Source organism: Artemia franciscana, chromosome 4 (genome assembly GCF_032884065.1).
Source record: "Artemia franciscana chromosome 4, ASM3288406v1, whole genome shotgun sequence".
NCBI classification, from domain to species: domain Eukaryota; kingdom Metazoa; phylum Arthropoda; class Branchiopoda; order Anostraca; family Artemiidae; genus Artemia; species Artemia franciscana.
In genome coordinates, this window is record NC_088866.1 from 32,406,704 (window position 1) to 32,424,545 (window position 17,842).

Sequence of the window (17,842 nt, forward strand, 5' to 3'; positions counted from 1 at the left end):
CGCATAGTTAACCTATATGAATAATTTTTTTTTTGCAATACGGGGACAGGTGGAATAATAATGAAAAAAAAAAAAAAAAAAAAAAAATAAAAAAAAAAAAAAGGGGTTCTCCATAGGGGGGGGGGGGGGAGTGGCCAACAAGACGAATCATAAGCAAAACAATGGTAAAAGAAGATAAGCAAGATAACTCACAAAAAAGAAAAGATCAAACAAACGAAGACAAAACAATAAACAAATAAATACTACAAACGAGAAATAAAATAAGATACTAATCTAGAAGGTATCTTCAACCTTCCTAAGCCTCCTAGAAGAAGCTTCACCTGGTAGGCGAGCAAAAATACGGCCTTGGTCCGACCAAACGTTCTTTGCTCCGAACTTATCTCTAGCACTGTCCAGGATAATCTTGCGCTGCTTCGTGAGATATTCATTCACAAAAACACCAGATTTCGCTAGCTTAGACTTCGCTTTAAAGACAGTATGCGCAACATCTTTATTAGAAAATTTGACAATCACAGGGGCAACTCGACTTTCATCACTAATCTGAGCTGTAGGGTTGGGTAAGCGAAAACGTTGCATAGAAAGAATTTGATCACTCATAAGAGCACTCAAGCCCATTTTGTCCTTTATTATATTGTGCATTGTTACTTTAAGGTCAACACCAGGGGCCTGTTTGACCCCTACGAATACAAGGGAATCAAGCTGAGCTTCTTGTTGATACTCGTCAAGTCTATCTTCCATTTTTGTAATACGATTTTCCAGCGACTCTATTTGAGCTCTTAACCCCTTAAGTACTTTGCCAATTTTATCAAATTTACCATTATATTCGACTGATAATCCATCATAAACTTGGGATATTATCTGTTCAGCAGTAACTGGGTTGATGCTATTTTTTTGTGCTACCTTTTCTGTGACCAATTTCCCGATATCATTGAGCATATTTTGCTTTGTTTGTGCTAACTCTTGTTCCGTAGAAACTAACTTTTCAACAAGAACAGCTACCGATGATTTTTCAGAATTTGAGCCAGTTTGAGCGGAGGGAGCTTTTTTTAAATACTGTAAGTAGATATCCGGGAAAATCTCCAGGTCCTGAAATGCCTTATTCACGCTCCGTTCAGTTTTATGTGATGCTTTTTTAGACTTTTCCGCATAGAGAACTAAATTTACTTCTAAGACTGTCTGAAGATCATGGGATCCATAACAGAAAACTAGAAACTTTGATGCTTTTTCTGATTGGGTGTTAACGTCTACAATTCTTACTGGCCAAAGCGGGTAATTTCTAAATTTTGCCAACGCCAAATCCCCTTTCTTGAACTTGCTCATTTCAAACTTCAGAACTGGCTAACTTAACTCACTCCTCCTTCCTCTCGTTTCTTTTTCTTTCCTCTCCCTCTCTCCTTACATTCAATTTAAGTCCACAGAATAACAAATATGTAAAATCAATAGATGTTGACACCTTGATAAACCGTCACACAAGTTTTAATTAAAACTGGTATTTTGCCAAATACTGCGAGATCTAGCAAGTGGGATTAAAATTCATACCTCAGACTATCAGGTCTGTGAAAATGAAAAATAATCCGATTAGTTTAGATGTTGACACCATGAAAGCTATTTCAGTACTAATTCTAATGTTGATCCCATTTGTCTTCCTCTTAGTAGTTTTTCATGCATAACCTGTCCTGTTCCTCACTCACGAGGTTTGATGTGGTGGCACATCTGATCTCTCATCTAGTATAAAACTTTCTAAAGAATCATCTGTAACCTAGATGAATGTAGGCTAAAGGTTTCAGTTTTAATGGAAGTATTGTTTTTCTGGATCAAACGTTTGGTAAAGAAAAGATAGATTTTGTTTTTGATTTTTACATGAAATTGAGCCGGTATTGTATTTTCCTTTTATTTTTTTTTAGTAACTTTATACTAAAGTGAGACCTGCACAATGTGGAAGCGCGAATTTTTGAAGGAATGGCTGTCAAAAGATGATCCCACCGGTCGACCCTATAAAGACTGGTGTACTAAAGTGCTCAGTGATGCTCTTGCATTTTTCTGCTGCTCGTGTATCGGTACATTGAGCTACTCTAGCATGCTCTGGAGCATGCATGCTAGGAGAGAAAGTTATTGGCAAAACGTGCGCGATAAGTTAGATCCTTTTTAGCTACGGATGGCAGTAGCATCTCGCGTTAACGCTAGTGGAGACTCTTTGCCTTCTGAATCTCAGCTACCCTTCGTTTGTTTGAATAGCAATACTTTGAAAGCTGAACTTATCTCTATGTCTCGTCAAATCTTCCTGCTGTATCTTGTGATGGTTTTGCAACCACCTTCAAAGCTATGTTTGGGGATTGGATTCCCAAAAACTTTGCTCTTGGAGCTGATTTGCATACATCATAGCTGACGTTTTATCGCCTCACTTTAAGAGGATGATCTTGGGTGATGTAAATGGTACCTACTACGTTATTGAATTTGATGAGAGACAAATGAAGATAGTAAGAAAGAGCTTCAGTTTCGAGTCAGATTCTGGTCTGAGAAAGTGAACAGGACTGTCAGTCGTCACTTAGCTACCTATTTCATTGGCCGTGCCAAAGCAGAAGATTTAAAACTTGAATTTAAGCCTTAGAAACCTTCCTATGATAGGGAGTGACGGACCTTTCTTTAATAAAAAAAAAGTTCGGTGCTTGACAAAGAGTGAAAAGGTTCAAATAACTGAAGGTCAAAGCAAAGAATTTTTAGATATTAGGACATATAAGATCCATATTGTCCATAATGCTTTCTGAAAAGGACTAAAAGCTATTGCAAACGATGTTTCACTGTTGGTTATTGCAGTGTGCTATTTCTTGCAGGGCTGGCGGGCTTGATTAGAGGACTTTCGGAAGATATAGCAAAAATGAATGTAACAACTGTAAGGTTTATAAAGCACGTGTCCATCAGATGGCCTACACTTGGCCCAGCTTTGCGAAGGGTTCTTTTGGAATGGAAACCATTGATTGAGTACTTTCTAAAGTTTATCCCTAAGGAAAACGAAGGACTTGTGAATTCGAACTCGTACTTGTTAATTGCAAAGCTGTGTAAGAATCAAACCATGAAGGCAGAGTTGTAGTTGGTTGCGTACAGTGCTGACTATTTCGTAGAGTTCACTGAAAATTTTCAGCACGATAAGCCACTGATCCATCTCTTGTATGCGGAGCTAAGGTAGCTCATGCTAGTGCTATCCGAGTGTATCTTGAACGAATAGGGTGCTGAAATAATTACTAAGATGCTAGATGATTAACTACTTAAGGATTCGTCAAATATGAAGAGCCTTGCGGATATCGTGTTGTCTTATGATTACATTAAAGATGTTGAAAAACGTCATAAGAAATCTTTCTTTACGAGGGTACGTGAACACTTCAGAGCTTCAGCTTCCTACTTGCTAAAATACATCTCCAACAGCGACTGTGCCAGACTCTTGAAGAGCTTCAGATGATTTCATCACACAGAGAGAAAAACAGCTATGAGTTTGAAAGAAACTGGCTTCATAGCTACGAAACTGTAAGTTGGTGTATCAAGATTAGATGTTTTGGATGAAGAGCGGAAGCTCGTGGAGCTTGAGAAGGATCCAGACTTTGCAGCTATGATGAGAGTTCAGGAATATTGGGTCAATTTGCTGTATCGTGAAGATTTGTTTGGGAAACGTAAGTACCTATACCTTTTAGGTGTTGTCAAAGTAGCCCTCTGTTTATCCTATGAACGTGCAGATGTTGAGATCGGTTTCTCAATATCAAGAAAGATTAAGGTGCTCCCGAACAGAGAGCAGCAATGGCAGAAAGAATGTTGAATGTGAAGCTGACAGTTGCTGACGGGTTGAACATGTTTGGAGACAAGCCCGAGGACGTTCCTATCACACATGACCTGATGAAGCTTGCACGGGGAGCTTGAGCCAGTTACATGAACCATCTTGAAGCTTAGCATGAATGTGGAAAAGTTCAAGAGGTGGCTGTGGGAAGGGGGAATCTGACCAAGGAGATGCTAAACTGCTTGAAGAGCTACAAAAAAGAAAGGAAGAACTGTCAAATCCGCAGATAGACCTACAAACACAACGAGAAAGGTGTACGTCAAAGCAAAAGGTTGCTGACAGTTTGTTGAAAGAGGGAGCTGATGGGCTAAAAAAAGATCGACCGCAATAATCTAAAAGACATTAGAGTGGCCCATGCCATCCTGGAAAGTCTTCGGGCAGTAAGAGATGAAATGAATTGTCATATCAAAGACGTTGCAGCCCCAGAAAAAAGACTGACAACACTCACAAACAAAGCAAACTCTCACCGCATCGCAGCTGAAAAAGAAGTCTAAGGAGAATTGATCACAAGTTTGGTGACGCCGTTTAGTTCGACAAATGTATCTGAATGTTTTTTTTTTTTTATATCGTACCAATCAAAGGTTCCCTTTTTGATGTGGTTCATTGTACCGTTATATGCGAAGTAGATAGGAATATACGACAAAGAGAAGCACAATGAAAAATAAAAACTTTGGATTGATGGAATAACGTCTTTGAGAATTCGAGAAGATGTACTTCTGACGCTGTAAACTGATATTATTTTGGTCACAATTTGGTCTTTTTTTCATGCCCTAAGTCACTTTTTGAACTTTTTACAGAAAAAAAGGGCGTAGGAGCCCTGCTATTTCTAGTTTTCCTAGGGGCAAGTGACCATTGGCAGTTAGGGCGGGGCTACAGAGGGGGCACCTGCCCCGGCGCAAGTTCCTTATTTTGAAAATTTTGAAATATTATTTTTATTAAAATAAAGTAGAAGGCACAGTTAATAAATAAAAGTAATTTCTAAATAATTAATAAAGTAAGAGTAAATTATCCAATAAAAACACTTAAATGATAAAAATAAAATAAATTATGAATTAATAAAAAAATAAAATAAATTCAGAAATAAAAAATAATTAAATAATGATAATAATTAAATTAACATAATAATTAACAAAATAAGTTATTAGGTAATTAACCAATAGAAAAAGTTGTTGATAAATAAAGAAATCATTAAAATTTGGCCTTAGAATTTTATGGGAAAACGGGGGGATAATCAAGATTTTGCCCCAGGCATAAGAGAGGCCATAATTGAAAAATATAATGTTTCTCATTTTCCTGCAATCCATAATTTGTTAAAATTTGCAAACTCCATTTCTTGCCTTGTAAAAGCTTCTGTGATAGCTTTGGCATAGATCATACTTCAAAATAAACCGATTTTGATTACGGAACATAAAGATTGGACTCATTCACACATAAATTCAAAGTTGGAGTCCCGTTTTTAAAATAAAAAATGAAATTGCATCACTGAAAAGTGATGCAAGACTGTTTTTACCCGAATAGGGCTAAAATGCTTTCTAAAAAACTTCTGTGATAACTAATAGGTTTAGAACCTTCAAATTATTGTTACTGTTGCATTTACAATTTGTTTGACAAAATATGCCGGAAAAATTAAGATCGGCAATCTTTCATAAAATTGAATTTTTTTCCCAGCCACCTACAATGTACTGTTAGTTCCTAATAACCCTTTTTATGCATAATAAAACTTTATCTAATTCTGAAAATTTCTGAAAGCCATGGCTGCCTCATCAATGTGTCATTGAATTAGCCAATTGGTTTAGAACTATTGAATTATGCTGGCTGTTGCATTTTTACGATTTTTTTATTCATTTTTTGTCTTAGCAAAATATTTTGTAGTAAATTATGATCAGTAGTCGTTCAAAAATATAAAATCTTTCCTGTCCACGCCATCTATAATTTACTGACGGTTGTTTAACACTTTTTTTTTCGATTTTTCAAACTTATAATCTTGAAAATTTCTAAAAAGCCTTCACTGCCCAGGATGGTCTATTTCATTGAATGTCTGTGATAAACAAATGTTGTTGGCGTAGATTGTAATTCACGATTTTTCAAAATCAAAGAAAAATGTGTGTAGGTAAAAAAAATATACAAGATTCCTTGCAAGCATGTGAAACAAATTTTGAATTCAGGTAATGCTATTTTTTTTCGTTATTATTAATTTAATTTCTATAATAATAGAACTTTATGTAGTAATATATAATAGGAATATTATCACTAATTATATATAATTAATAATCCATTAATTACTATTAATAAGTCAATAGTAATTAGTGATAGTTTATAAGATTACTATTTATTCTATTATAATATCATAATAATTTGATTCATAATAATTTTCCTCAACTTATTTAGAGAAAAAAGTTTCTTAAAAGACCGAAAATTCCGAGTGCAGAAAAAGCCAAAAGGATAGAAAAGAATATCTCACAAGCCTGAAAGTTTAAATGCTGAATTCTGATGTTGTATCTTCAATTTTATCAGTTTATTTAGCCCCAAAATTTGTCTCATTAGAATAAATATTTTGAGTGTCTGAAAAGGAAACATGTAATAAGTGTTTAATAAAGCCGAAGCTTTAAAAGTCAGAATAGTTTGTATTATAAGAATTAACGAAGTAATTACTATTATTAATAATTATTACTAAGATACAGTAGGCCTATTATACATTTATGCAATAATCTAATTATTTTACAGTGAGTTTTTATAAACGGACTTGCCAAACTGAGTTGAGCCACAGGTAGTAAAAACCTGTAAAGCAAAGTGAAAATATATTTTTTTTTTTATTATTAAAACACGGGAGACTTATTTTGTAAGTTCAACTAATGTAATTTATATTTCTTCTTTTTTTGGAGAAAACGAAAGATCCTCCAAAAGTTTATGTTCTAAGAATCTAGATCTAAGAATATGCCTGACTGGACATGGAAATGTTTTGAGTTATGCTATTATAATTTTAAACTTTTTCAAAGAAAGAAAGAGTTTCTGATTTTTTTTTTCATCCACAATACTATGGTATAGTGCGTGGAGTAACGCATAGAAAACACATTAAAATAGAAATAGAAAATACGTATATACAACACATCGAAAACACTTGTAGAGTAACAAATAAAAAAAAATATGGAAAACTCTTATTTAGTTAACAGTCAAAAAAAGAAAACACACATAGGGAACACTAATAAACATAGAAAACCCTTATAGAGTAACACATAAAGAAACGCACATAATTGAAAGAACCTTGTAAGGCGGTGTCGCGGAAAATTACGAACTTGAGCTATATTTACTACAAATATGTATTTGACTCAAAATCTCTTTGATATTGGGGCACAAACACTTGCTTAAAAAAGACTTTGTGTAATTGGCAATTTTAGCTATTATGTCTGAGGTTTTTCTATTAGGGTGAGTTGAGATGCACTGCTAGAACAGTTTTAAGTGGCTTTCACACCCCTTGCGTAATTCCTTATGATAAGTAGACAAGTTTTGTTAAGTATAGCTTTTAATATTTAGACAAGTCCTTTCATGCTAGATATCCATAAAATCATATCATAGTCTAAAATCACCACGAGCAAATTATTTAAAATTATTCTTGTGGAGTAGAGATGGAGATTGAAGCTCTGATGACGATTTAATGTGGTCAGAAGGAGGCTGTCTAGGAAAAGTTTATTAATGTTTTTCTTTTTATCTATAAGTGGATCCTTCGAATTTCTGTTCTGTCGCATTTATCTTTACTTTTCCATAACATGACAAACCTACACCACGTAAAGTTCTATGTAGAGCACGATTGTTCTTGTCACTGCCTAGGTCACGGACAAAATTTGCTCCATAAGACTTTTGGTCGTGTTAAAGGTTCTACAACGTAGTTCACCCTTCGCCTGTAAAAACGGTCAAGAAAAATTGATGTGGTGTTCACTCCATAGCGGTGGATGTTTTAAGCCCTGTCTTATTTGGCAGATTAATTTAAATCTTACCGACTTACTTATGGTGATTTATAGGTTGTATGACGGAATGTGAAATTATCATTAGCCTGTAAATGCGGTCGTGGAAAATCCGTGTGCGTTCACTCTATAATGGTGGCTATTTTAAGCCCCGTTTTGTTTGGTGGATTAATTTAAATGTTTCCGACTGAAGATACGGAACAGATTAATGGATCATCCTTGAATAATTCCAATTTATTTAAGGAGCCTAAGAATTCAAATTCCGTCCAGCGTTTCCCATTATTGCTCAAATTCAAAAAGAATTTTGTCTGACAAAAGAATTTGTCAGATCCAAAGATGAAGCCATCTGCTGCAGCTGTTTAAATGCTACACCTAATCAACTATCTGCTATACCAACTATCTTTTCAGTTTTAGAGTGATTTTGGGTGGGAATACAAAACCAAAAAAATCCCTGAAAATAAGCAAATTATAGTGTAAACATAAGAAATTACGGAGACAGTGGTAAGGATCACAAAATTTATAGGGGTACAAGCTTAAATGATCCTCCACATGAGAGCCTATATGTTGAAGATAGGGGATGAGTTCAAAAGAGATTACATTTTCGATAAAATTTAACCTTCTCAGCTTATTAATTATATCTTAAGATAGTGCTTGAAGCACAAGCGATGCCTGCATAGATGTCTGCTTGTGCGGGGGAGCACACTTTTTTGTAATTGAACTATAGAGTTTTAAACCGTACAGGGGGTGCCAATTCCCAAAAATGCAGGGTGGGTGCGAACTCATTTTCAAAATCTAAGGGGGAGGGGGTGCAAAATTTATTTTCGAAATTTAGGAAGCATTCTTTAGATTCTGCGATTTTTTTCAGTGAAAATATCAAATAAAAATTTCTCGTCAATTAAAATGATAAAAAGGTGTTTTTCAAAATCTAGGGGGACGGTTGGGGGATGAAAAAATTTAGGCGGACTAAGCCTAAAACTTTAGGCTATTCTAAAGCTTGTATTAGTGCTCTAATACCAGTCCGAATGAATGCCAGAAACGCTACTTCATCCATTTTATTTTAGGAGCCTCAGACGTCAACGCATATCCAGTGTTTTAGTTATTGCCCAAGAGCGAAGAATAATTGTTATGTTTTCGCTTGCTAAGACAAGCCAATAGACTTATTAAGGTTGGGCTTAAGAGCTCTCATTGTTTTAAGCACCTTTGATTTAACTAAATTAGCTCTTACTTAACTAAATTAGTTTTTATTCTTTTCATTTATTTTTTATTTGTTTAAGGTAAAACTGTTTTATGTAAGGATGAATAGCACTCATGAAAAATAAATGATCATTATTTCTTAAAATCTGAAACTATGAATGGTCCATCATTTTAAATACAGAATTATGGTATATTACCGTAAAAAATTGGAAAATCAGTTTTGGAGCTGAATGTTGAAGTGTTTCTAGTCCCTGAGAACCCTGTCCCCTTTTTCACTTAGATAGGTTTGCGATGTCACCAATTACATGAACTTAACCTTCTGGTCTTGAGAATAGACAAGTTTAATAAATCTATTGTTTCCTAAAAAAAGAAATAAAGGAACAGCTCCCACCAGAGATATTACGAATTTTTAAATAATAAATTGAAAAAATAAATAATAGTTTTTCTTCCTAAACGTAAATTTTAAGTTTTAATCCCTAACTTTTAATATTTTTTTTAGTTTATAATTAGTAAGTGTTTCTTAAAGGCCTTTTTTTGGCTTAGAAGACTTACCGTCAGATGGTGAGTGAATTTTAGGCTGGTTGAACTGGACCATCGGATTGTTACCGGTGGTAGATTTACAACATAACTCTTACAACATAAGGATTCTCCGAAGCTAAAATTGCATCATAAAATAAGGAGTGTACATATACTTTTTAGCAGCGTAAGTGGTATCAATCCTCAATATAGCCTGTATAAGTGCATAGGGGTGCCTCCCACGCTCTAGTTCTGCAGGCTGCGTTTCTTTTGCTCATATGTAGTTGACCTAGGCTAACCCAGCAGTGCCAAGTTGGCACTGCCAAGGCCGGATCTACAAGGGAGGCTACCGGGTTTGACCCCACCCTGAAATTTTTGTCCGACTCGTAAAAAGGCAATAATAATGCATATGAGCATACAAACAAAATACCCCCCCCCCCCAAAAAAAAAATCTGTAAACTCTCTTGGGCACTGGTGTTGCTTCTGTGGCACATGTGCTTCGACTTGGCATTAGTGTGCCTACGTTTCGTTTCACATTTTAGAAATAATGCAGCAAATTTTCATTCTGTTTTATTTTTTCTTTTCTTCTATTTTTAGGTGCTTGTATTTTTGGTCTTTCGTCTATTTTCCCTTTGATGCAGTAGTTCTTTTTTTTTTGTTTTTCTTTATTTTTATGACGTTTTATCAGTCCTTTTTGGTGCAAGTTTCTTTTGCTGGGAATTTTTTTTTTCAAATCTTTGCAGTATTTCTTTTTTTATCTCCCTGTTCATCTTTAATTGACAGTAAGTCCTCTTCTTGTCAAAGAGATGTCGGATACTAACGATAAAGTATTTGCTCAAACAGAAAAATATGTCAGCCAATTTTGAAATTGCTGCACGTGCTAATGGGACCATGTTGAAGTGATTTTCAAGACATCGAATTGTGACAAATTAAAAGGAAGATCAGCATGGAGACGGATGTCTCAATCATATTTATTTCTATTTTTAAATAATATACTGTTATTCTATTCTTAAATTATAATTTTATTTTATATATTCAATTTTTTATTCTCTAATTTCATTATATTTTAATCGAATCTATTTTCAAATATTTCGATATATTTTAAGTACGTTACAGTTAAACAATTCTGAAGCCAGATAAGTTCATTTTTCTTAAATTTGCCGGATTAATGAAAAAGTGGTTGTTTTACGTTTTAGCAGGGGCATTTTTTTATGGGGGGGGGAGAGGGAGGGGGCAATTGCCCCCTCCCCCCAAAAATGGAAAAAAATATATTGTATAGACCATGCCGGTTGACTATCCAGATATGGACCCCTTCTTACCCCCCAGTATAAATGCTGGAGCTACTCTTCTACTTTTAGCCCCCTAAAATTTCAAACGACCTTCTAAATTCAAGTCTTATTTTTTTTTAATTTCATCAACTTACTTACAAATAAAAAGTATTTCCAAAGACTTTACATTTAAAGTGTCTAAAAAAAGACTAAATAAAAAGTTTCTCAAAAACTGTAACTTCAAATACTAAATTCAGGTCTTATTGCTTCAATCTGTTAGGTTATTTAACCCAAAGAAGTGCATCATGAGAATAAATACTGAGTGTTTCAAAAATTATAAAAAAGGTATTGGAAAAAATAAAAGCTTTAAATAGCCCTCTAGATTCAGGCCATGTTAATTCAATTTTATTAGTTTGTTTACCAAAACAAGTTTCTCTCAAGATCTTGTATTTTGACCGTACCAAAATACGAAAAGAGTAAAAAAAAGCGTCTTACAAAATTAAAACATCAAATCCGGGTCTTATTTCGTCAGTTCTATTAGGTTATTTAGCCTCAAAAAAAAAGTTCCTCACTAGAATAAACATTTTCAGCGTTTAAAAAATGTAAAAAGTGTCTCATAAAATCCCAGCTTCAAAAAGCCCTCAAGTTCTAGTAATAGTTCTTCAGTTTCCTCAACTTATTTAGAGAAAATATTTTCGTAAAAGGCCGAAAATTCCGAGTGCAGAAAAAGTCAAAAGGATAGAAAAGAATATCTCACAAGCCTGAAAGTTTAAATGCTGAATTCTGGTGTTGTATCTTCTGTTGTTCAATTTTATCAGTTTATTTAGCCCAAAATTTGTCTCATTGGAATAAATATTTTGAATGTCTGAAAGGGAAAAATGTAATAAGTGTTTCATAAAGTCAAAGCTTTAAAAAGCCCACTAAATTCAGGTCTATATTTCTTAATTTTATCAACTTATTTAGCGAAATATGGTCTCACAAGACAACACATTTATTGCAACAAAGAATCATTGAATCACCTTTTGGCGTTTGCATCATATTAGCAGTCAATTTCTAAGGTTTCTTTTACCCATGTCATCCGTTCGTTTTTGACCTAGAAAAGCATATCCCTGCTACCTGACTAGTTTTGACAGTTCCTTTCATTTTGTCAAGATTGTCAGTAATTGATAGGGGGAATTCCTAATCCAAAAAATGGCGTTAACATCCACTTCCTTTGTTTTTCAACACGAACAAAGATTACTGTATTTCTTCATTTTCATGAACTTATTTAGCAAAAAGATTTCTCACAAAACCGGAAAATTATTGCAGTGAAAGCACGTCGTGGACCTCTGTATCACACAATTATGGCTTCTTAACATTTGTGGCTGTTATTTGCTCGGCCTATTAGAACCGTTTTATTTCCATGTATGAACTAATATAAATAAATGATCGTATGTTAAGTCGCGAGCCAGGTTACTTGTGCAGCGTCGGTGAATCGTACTTATTAATTGGGACAGTTCCTCCCATTCTGGCTCTCAGGTATGATGCCCATAATAAAATTTTCCACTTTACGGCAAATAATGAAAAGAAAACTCTTTTCTTTAACTAAAAATTGGTATTAGCCATTTTGCTTCGGTTTATGGAATTTGAGGGAGTCCGTAAATTCAAAGCCTTATGGAAGCTCAAGTTCAAAGCCCTCTGGAAGTTTTGTTCCCCATGACTTTTTTTTTTGTAGTCGATCCATCTTTTTATCGAAAGGAAGACGCAGACATGCAGGAGGTGGGTAACCCCTCCCCTTCTTGAAGTCCTGTGATACCATATTTTTAAATCACAAATTTTCTGCTATATAGATTAATCGTGCATTCCCCCCTCCCCCCAAAAAATCCGCCTATCTCAAAATTTCTATCAGATGCATTTATGGAAAATATAAAGTGCGTGTGTGTGTGTGGGGGGGGGGCTTCACTCTGATCACTTTGACTCCTAAAAAGGAGACTAAAATTTCTGATTACCAATCCAATGAGCCACCTCCGAAGCTTATGCTGCCACCCTTTCTATAAAAAAGCTTTATATGTCCCCATGGTATAGCTTACAACTCTTGCCCTGAGGGCTGTAGGGGGGGGGGGTCATTCTCAACGACATATTTTCTGGGATTTTCAACTAGCTGAATAAAATGCCTATCTCGAAAGTTTTATTGGATGTGTTTGCGGAAATGATGGGCGTGGGGAAGGCTGGTTGCCCTCCAATCACTTTTCACTGTTAAAAAGGGAATTAGTCCTTTCAGTTTCATATTGAATGAGTCCCTTTTATACGATAATACCTTCTATACAAAGTGCCCTGGTCTAAAAAAATAAAAAATAAACTGTGCCCCCGTCGCCCTTTACTGAGGCAGCGCTATTGCGCTTCCCTTGATAAAATGAAAGGAATGTTAAGATAGTTAGTTCATGTTTTATGGATTACAGTTGCCGAAATTGTACTTTCCGGCAATCCAACTGGGGCCAGACAAAAAGCAGAACTACCTCGAGTAGGATCGGGGAAGGTCAAAAGAAGACTTATAGGAAATAATAACATAATGAGAGGGGCCTCTGGAACTTAAAGGTCAGATATCTTTTGTACATGGACAGTTGTATTTAGCTTCCCATTGATGGTTTCCTGAACTCAGCTCAAACACTCGAACAGGGTTATTTGATCTGTTTTTTTTTTATGTCCTTGGTATATAAAAACCTTGACTGACCATATTCCTGTTCAGTGGCACCACACGTTTTAGTTCAAGTTCCCTACTCCTTACTACGATCCCAATTACTATACTTTTACGTTTGATTCATGTGTCCAAAGGCAAAGTTTCAAAGCACAAAATATAACAAATTAAATTAAGAGTGGTTCAACTTGAAATTTATCGCGAAGCCTTAAAGAGCAAATATTCAGATAATTTTTTTAGATTTTATAATAAATCGTAATCTAAGTAAAATTTCCAACTGACACGTCAATGACAACTAAGTAAAAATTGCTCTCGGACACTTTTTTATACTGAAAACAATACATTTTAAATGTTTTTACTTTCTTTTACTTTAATAAAAAAAAAGAAAAATCAAAACTTTAAGGAATAAATATAAGTATATGTATATTAAAACTGACAGTCCACAGTCATTTGTCTTTTTATTTTTTTCAGTAAACTGCGGTTATGTTCCGGTCTTGAGAGGGCATGGAGTTTGTCACCCCTACTTATGTTACTTTTTGCTTTTTTTGAGTTTGACTGGGTTATTTATTGTAGTTTTGTTCGTTTTCAGTTTCACTTATTTATAGTTTGTGATTTGTTGTAGTTTTACGCTTGGAAGATTATTTGGATTTATTTCTGCTCATTTTTGGCTTATGAAGCTCTTTACTTTTCTTTGAAAACCTTGTTTTGTGGAAAAAGTTTGTTAAATTAATCCCTAGAAAGAGGGACCGAGCCACATATTTCGCATCGCTTATTTATGAAATGGTTGTCAAATGAGAATCTAAAACTAAAAAAAAAAAAAAATACCTTTTTGCCGATAAAAGCCCAGCATGAAAATAGAAACGAAATACTGTTCCAGTGATTATTGAGATTGACATTTGCCAGTTCTGATTGGGTTTTCGACGATTTCTCCCGTAACAAGATTGTGCTCTTTGGATTGACGATTGTCAAGCTTGTGAATTTTTCTGTTCCAGTGTCAATCTTTCATAATATTTCCGTGGCACACCTAAAGATTCTTAATATTTGTACGGCACACCAAAGAAAAAAGATAATACATGATTAAAAACAGCATTTGTGGTATTTTGCCAAAAGATTTGTACCAATTACAGACACCTAAAAATGTGGTATTCACTTTAAAAAAAGAAATCTACTAAAATCCAAGAAGTACAAACCGTTGGAAAAGTACATGCACTGAATATTGTGCAAATTTACTGTTTCTATCTAAAAACATCGCCATATTACTATTAGTTTCTCTAATGTAAATCTCCTCGGTAAACCAACTGTAACCACCTCGAACCAACCTCGGCGATCCTAGAAACTAAAAATAATATCGGCCAATCGACACTGTTAAAATCATTGATAAGATAGTGCGGACAGAATGATAGTCTGCGGATGTCATGCATAATACCCTAAACTTTTACTAAGTGGTTGTAGAATATAATATATTCAGCACAGATCCGCATAGGCCATGATAGCAAAAAAAGTATACAAAATCACTCACAACAAAAATGAACTTAAGCCCCATTTACAAACGCTTCTCTATTTCAAAATAATCTTCCTTTATCTTGCCGACCCTCCGTTTGCCAAATAAAACCCTTTTTAATGCATCACTACCCGGAAGTATCTTTCCACATTCCTAATACCTAATTGACACTTTTTCGAAATTCCTATCATCAATCCTTCTTGTACCAATCCCAAAAATATGTCAATTAAGTCCTCCAAATCCCCACCATGGCACATACAGTGTTCTAGATCCAGTTCTGCAATTTTAATGCCAACGATGAGGTGAATGCTGTCGAGCAATTGGTTTATATGCCTGGATGTATTTTTTTTTATAGACACATGTCATTGTTCACGTACTCCCTCTCTTTCTCTTTTTTATTCTTAACTTTGGAAAGAGTAGAAAATCCTGTCTTGGTTAAGTATGAGTTGAGAAACTGTAATGTAACTATTCATTATTTTTTGTACTGGTTTAATTTCGCTTCGAGGTATATGGCACAGTTGCGTAAATTCTTAAGCAATGTCACTTCAGCATAACCATTTAATGCTTAATCAATACGTGGCACGGTAGCGTAATATGGTAGTGCAAATGCTTCAGCCTAACCACTTCATGTCTAAGCAACATGTTATATGGTAGTGTAAATGCTTAAGTAATACCACTTAAGTATAATCACTTCATGCTATAGCAATATGATGTGCAGCAGCATAATTGCTAAAGCAATACTATTTAAGCATAACCATTTTATGCTTAAGAAATATGTTGAACGGTAGCGAAATGTGGTAGCGTAAATTCTTAAGCAGTATCTCTTAAACATAACCACTTCATGCTTAAGCAATATGTTCACGGTAGTGTAAATCCTTAAGCAATACCTCTTTATGCTTAAGCGATATGCGGAACGGTTGCGAAGTATGATAGCGCAAATGCTTAAGCTGTACTACGTAAATATAACCACTTCATGCTTGAGCAATATGTTGCAAGGTAGCGTAATTACTTAAGCAATACCACTTAAAGGTAACCTCCTCATGCTTAAGCAATATGTGGCATTCTAGTGTAATATGTAATGCATCTGTAGGGAGGATCGAAGTTCAAGTCTGTCTGTAGTAATGAACTGTTGAATTCATAGCCACTTCATGCTTATGCAATCCGTGGCACGTTAATGCAATATTTTTCGTTTAATTAGTCACTGTAAAACACCAATATTGCTTGGACGAATAAAATTGATACAAATACCATATTTACACTTCTCTGTCTTTTTCTCTCTCTCCCTCCCTTTTTCCTCTCTCTCATTTCTCTCTTTGTCTCACTATTCCCGTTTGTTTTTGCCTTCCATTTACTTTTTATTTACTTTTCTTGCTTTTAGGTGCATTGGATGCGTATTTAACAAATTTTCATTGGGATGCAGCTAAATATCCGACCAAACAATCTCTCCGAACCATATCAGAGATCATTGGCAAACAAGTAAATCTAATTGACGCCGAATTGAAAACGAAGTCAGCTGCCTATAATAATTTAAAAGGAAATCTTCAGAATTTGGAGAAGAAGAAAACGTAATATCATCTTTTCTTCTTTTTATTTCCTTTCGAGAGACTTGTTCGTGATTTCGAGTATCCTTGAGCTAAAGACATTGTATTCAGTTCCAGAAAAAAGAATGAACGGTTCATTTTTCAATGAAAGTAGAAATGATAATCCAAAGGTCATTTTGACTTGTTTTCACTTTTTTTTTGTTGAATTAAAAAAGATAATCTGAAGGTAATTTTTTTTAAACACATCTAATGTTCTTTAAGTAATACTCGCGTATATTTCTTTATTACATTATTTGTAATTAACAATATCTTTTGAATTTTTCTTTTAGAATATATAATTATTTTCCTAAAGTTTTGGAATTGTGAAAATTCATTAAATGGTTTAAAGAAACTGAAGATGAATTTAATTGTGTAAAAAAAAGAAAAATATTTAATACTCGCATGTAGAACAGTTCAAGAACTTTTCTTTCGGGCGATAGTTCGCAAACTACGTTCACAAAAAATGCAAAACCTTGGCGCGCTCCTTCTATTAAGTGGTCAAAAGGCTCAAAATAATAGAAGAACTGTGCCAAAAGTCATATCTACTCATAGAAGAGGATAAGGGACTGGCCCCATGAAGATCCATTTTTTCGTCTTTTGACGCTCCTTCCTCTTCCCACTCCCACGAAATTTGGGTCTTCCCTCACCCGAAAAGCTGAAATATTATGATGCTTGCTATAATATACTCTTCGTATGACTACCTATATTTCGGGTTTATCGAACTTCCTCTTCCTCTGAAATAAGTCCCTGCTTACTTGTATAGTTTTATCCTAAGCTTTCCCGGGGTACTGAATTTGGGAATTTGTTCATAATATCTTCGGGTAGTAAACCCTTTTTGTCTTTGACTTTGCAATAATCTACTTTCAAATTAAGCGAGTATTCTAGTGAAAAGTAGGAAATTAGTACAGTTATTCAGCACTATATCAATGCCGAGGTGAAATTAATGGTAGATTTGTAACATTCTTGCGCTAAAGGGCGAGAAATTGCAAGAAAAATATGATTTTGTCCCATTTGTTAAGGTTGCAACGAAAGAAAGTTCAAGACTGCTAGGGCATGTCTTATGGATGAAAGAAGCCAATTTTTGCAAAATTCTGCTTTTGGGAATCCATCATTGGGCGTCTTGGTGCAGGTTAGGAAGAGGCCATAAAAAAGGTTCAAAGTAAAAAGTAAGGTTCAAAGTTCCTTTGTGGCGTATCCAGCCGTTTGTAGTTAGGTCAAAATCATGTATGGGCCGGGTGGCTGTTTGAGCCAGAAGGCGAAGTATAACCTTACGAACACAGGGAGTGAGATTCTTGTTACTCAGGCACTTTAAAGGACTGGAAAATCT

At 34.8% G+C, this 17,842-nt stretch overlaps 2 protein-coding genes across 2 annotated transcripts in view; both read right to left on the minus strand.

The window, feature by feature from the left end:
- Window positions 1-273: 273 nt before the first annotated feature.
- LOC136025747 (lens epithelium-derived growth factor-like) lies at window positions 274-1,320 on the minus strand. The gene has a single exon (XM_065701734.1). It carries the CDS (start codon window positions 1,318-1,320, stop codon window positions 274-276), a length of 1,047 nt encoding a protein of 348 aa, XP_065557806.1.
- Window positions 1,321-17,061: 15,741 nt separating this feature from the next.
- LOC136025748 (myosin heavy chain, non-muscle-like) overlaps window positions 17,062-17,842 on the minus strand; it is a 63,252-nt gene continuing 62,471 nt past the window's right edge. Inside the window, exon 9 of the mRNA XM_065701735.1 lies at window positions 17,062-17,170. Coding sequence (XP_065557807.1) covers window positions 17,062-17,170 — 109 coding nt within the window. The remainder of the gene's footprint in view (window positions 17,171-17,842) is intronic.

Bases quoted from the DNA above. Each gene is read 5' to 3' on its own strand.
- LOC136025747 (XM_065701734.1), bottom strand. From the start codon at position 1,320: ATGAGCAAGTTCAAGAAAGGGGATTTGGCGTTGGCAAAATTTAGAAAT.